At 55.8% G+C, this 3,522-nt stretch overlaps 1 protein-coding gene across 1 annotated transcript; it reads right to left on the bottom strand.

Moving 5' to 3' along the window:
- Positions 1-194: 194 nt before the first annotated feature.
- Positions 195-2,845, bottom strand: LOC104488376 (alpha-2-macroglobulin-like; the record flags this gene model as incomplete). The annotated part of the gene is made up of 5 exons (XM_010140027.1): positions 195-263; positions 1,000-1,090; positions 1,445-1,572; positions 1,867-2,085; positions 2,642-2,845. Coding segments are annotated over 5 exons (711 nt in total), but the record flags the coding sequence as incomplete, so codon positions are not given.
- Between the last annotated feature and the right edge of the window lie 677 nt (positions 2,846-3,522).

The following is a 3,522-nucleotide window of genomic DNA, read 5'->3' as shown; positions in this document are numbered from 1 at the left end:
GGCGGCGAGAAAGCCTGCTGAGGGCGGGCAGGGAAGTACCAGCGAGCCTGAAACGCAGGCGAAAGCCAGCGTGAGCCTCAGCCCTGTTCTGGTCACAGCCGTGGTACTTTCGAGAGACACATCTTTGGCCCTGTGTGCCCAAGTGTCCCAGCGCCTGCGTTTCTCACCCATCGTCGCCCCACGTGGATGCTCACCTTTTCCAGATACACCAGCACATGGTTGGTGCTCAACTCCGTGCGCTCGATAATAGGGTGACGTTCCAGCTGAGGAAAGAAGACCAAGATGTTACTGCTCTGAGTGTCTCTTTGCCCGGTGCCCCTTGCACAGCCCTAGGGAGGGGGCGTACTGTGGGTGAAACACGGCTGTACTCGGGAAACTAAGCAGCACAAAACTGCCTCCTTGGTATGCCGCTGGGTGTAACGGTCCCCAAGCTTCCCCTCACCAGCCTGGATGATGAAGGACAGCCTGGCTACAGCAGGAACAGAGCACTGGTTCAAACACAGCATTGGAATGAATCAATGCCAACACGTTCCTTCAGGGCTTGCTAGCTCTGCAGTATCTAATGGTTGCCTTTGTTTTCGAGACCACACACCTGCTTCGGCATCTCAAACGGTGACCCAGGTTCTAAACAATTCCAGTGCTATAAGGTGTTTTCAGCTTAGCAGAGGGAAAAAGGAAACAGCACAACTTTTGAATGTCCTGTGCACAGATGGTGGTTTTAGGGAGCTATCGGGACACAGTGATAATAAAAGTGCCCATCACCAGTGCAAAGAAAAAAACCCTGCTGAGTCTCTTTTTCCTAGATTCATCCCATTGTCTCCCCTTGTACTGTCCTGGAGACAGGTATGAAAAGAGAACACTGTACAGCGCAAATGTGCACACGACAAGGGCAAGATCAAGCTGATTCAAACCCGGAAGCACTCTAGTTTGCTGCAGAAGCTTGAAAAGCGTCTTGAAGACAGATGCAGGGTGTTGCTTGTGGAGCAAACAGCCTCCTACCTTCCTCACAGAGGACTTCAAGGGGATGAATCCTGAGAGCATCTTCACATCAACAATCACCATGTTGGAGCCATTGCGCTCTCCCGTGTAACTAAGGAACCAAGCAACAAAGATTGAGTGCACCTCAAGTCAAAGCTGGGGGCAATTCCACCTTTTCCGTAACACGTGGCAGCCCACCAAGTCCTGGCAGTCCAGCACCTCTTTCTCCAGCATTGCCAGGGTCCCCTAATCATCTCTGCAGCCTCTCACTAGCCCAGCCCGGGGCTGCCCACACAGCTCCACCACCACAGGACACAGAGTTCAGCCACAGCCTCTCCTCCCAGACCAGCTGCTTCCTGTCCACCTTCCTGCGAGGCACTGCTCCTCCGGGGCTGCCAGAGTGGCTCACTCTGGACAACCGGACCTCGTCCAGCTCCCATGGCTTCTTAGGAAGGTGCAGACTCACCTGACATTTATGCCTATGTCAAAGACCTTGTGAGCCTTGGAGTCGGCGCATGTCTCTGGGATGGTGGACACATGAAGCGTGAAGGGTGCATCCTCCTGCATGGGCTGCACGTTGTACCTCAGGCTTGTCTAGAGGAGAGCCAGCAGCTCTGTGTGAGCGTGTGTGTATCGTGCTCAACACGTGAGAGAGATGATCCTCTTCCCATCCAGCCACCCCGCTTCTCCCATTCGCACAGCTCCTCCACACTGCAGATCCTACCCTGCTTCCCGCCTACTCTTTCACCTCCGCACACCTCTACAGTCTTCTTCTCCCTTTCCCTCTCCCAGAGCCTTCTCTCTCTCCCATCCGGTGGACCCTCTCCCTGGCTCCTGCCTGGCAAGCGTCTCCCCTCCCAGGGTGCCACCTGCCCTCATCAGCCTCACCTGCAGGTAGACGCATCCTTCTCCAGACACCTCCGTGCTGTACTCCCCTGGCACCTGGGGCAGGGGCACGCGCTGGAGCAGCAACCGGTTTGTAGCATCCACTTGGAAGTCTTGCTGGAACTCCCCTCCAGATCGCAGGGTCACTTTGGAAGCTGCTCCGCTCTTGGCGTAGGTGACAGCTCCATACTGGGACAAGGCTTGGAGAGCCACCACAGTGTCCTGAAAGAGACAGGTCCCGGCACCCAAAGGGATGCAGTTTCCACAACCCGTCCTCCCACACCCCCCTTTGCTGTCAGCAGGCCCCCTCCCCTGCATTCTTCACTTTCTCCAGGTTTCAGTGGAAAGGGCAGATGGAAGGAGCAGCTTTTGCATCTTTCCATTCCCGGCCAGTGTCCTCTGCTCAGCAGCTGCATGTTGCCCAAGCTCCCTGACGAGGAGCTCTGGGTGGCCTTCACTCGCTCGCATGTCACAGGGTGAAGCAGCAGCTCCATATGCACAAAGAAATTGCAGTGGGAGCCCTCTCCAGGGGCACAGACACACACCCCTCGTGTCCCTGCTGTTCTGCCTGGGTGTGTCAAGGATTCAGGTTCTCAATCAAAGTATCAGTCATTTCCAGAGGCATGCCCTGACGTGCGAGCCTCTACTGGGCAGCCGTGACAGATACCGCAGGGCTGGAGTTCCCTCCCTGGCCAATCTTACTGAGCTCCCAGCTGGGTCTCTGACATTGCCCATCTTCTGACATGGACGTGTGAGGTGTCAGGAGGAAGCAGCTCACCTGGGTGGAGGAGAAACCACCGTTGGGATTCTGCTGACTGCTGATCCACTTTGCAATAAGAGATGAGAATGACAGCTCCTCTTGGGAAGGTGCTGGCTCGGTTTTGAGGGCAGCGAGGAGCACGTAGGCTGTCATCTCCACTTCAGCAGAGGGAGCTCGGGGGTGATAGTACGGGAGATCAACCTCGGGCTCTTTCCCAGGCCGCTGCCAGTGAAGAGACCCATCTTCACAGAAGGCAGAGAGCATGGAGACAAGAGAACAAGCAATAATTAGCAGTCATTGCAAGGCAGTTCTTGATCTGCTGCCCGTCTGGTTGCGAGGACAGAGCCTCCAGGATGCCTCTGCCAAGCAGGAGGAAGCAGGAAGGGTTGGGCCGCTCATCACTTGCTGCAACTTGTATGGGATTGCAGAGGCTCAGTGCTCAGGCCTGGATCCCCCTTGCTCTAGACCCCAGATTCGCGCAGACATTTGTGGGCTCGGGCACCCTCTGGGCAGCAGGCTGTCACTCCTTCCCTTGTTGAGTAATGGGATGCTGGCATCAGGCAGTGACAAGTCCTGAGGCAAAACATTCCCAAAGAATGTGACCAGGGCTTGCTTGTCACCTGCAGGCAGAGAAGGCAAAAGGTGCCGGGGGTACTTTCTTCTCTAGCCTGCTGCCCAACATCGCTTGGGCAAACCCACTGTCTGCCCTGACTTTAGTCACCTTTGTTCTATGTAGAGCGCGTGCACTGGAAGGAAAGGAGCGGCCATAAACATTGTGAAGGCTCTGCTCTTGGTGCCTGTGGTGGCAAGAGGAGCGGACTGAGGAGAGACACCAGCAGAGCTGCCCTTCCGTTGGGGATGGTGCCCGCTTCTTCCTGATGAATGCAACCCCTTTGCAC

This window comes from Buceros rhinoceros, unplaced genomic scaffold (genome assembly GCF_000710305.1).
Source record: "Buceros rhinoceros silvestris isolate BGI_N320 unplaced genomic scaffold, ASM71030v1 scaffold46377, whole genome shotgun sequence".
In the NCBI taxonomy this organism is placed as follows: Eukaryota; Metazoa; Chordata; class Aves; order Bucerotiformes; family Bucerotidae; genus Buceros; species Buceros rhinoceros.
Note: the sequence above shows the minus strand (reverse complement) of the source record. Positions and strands in the feature narration are given on the sequence as shown.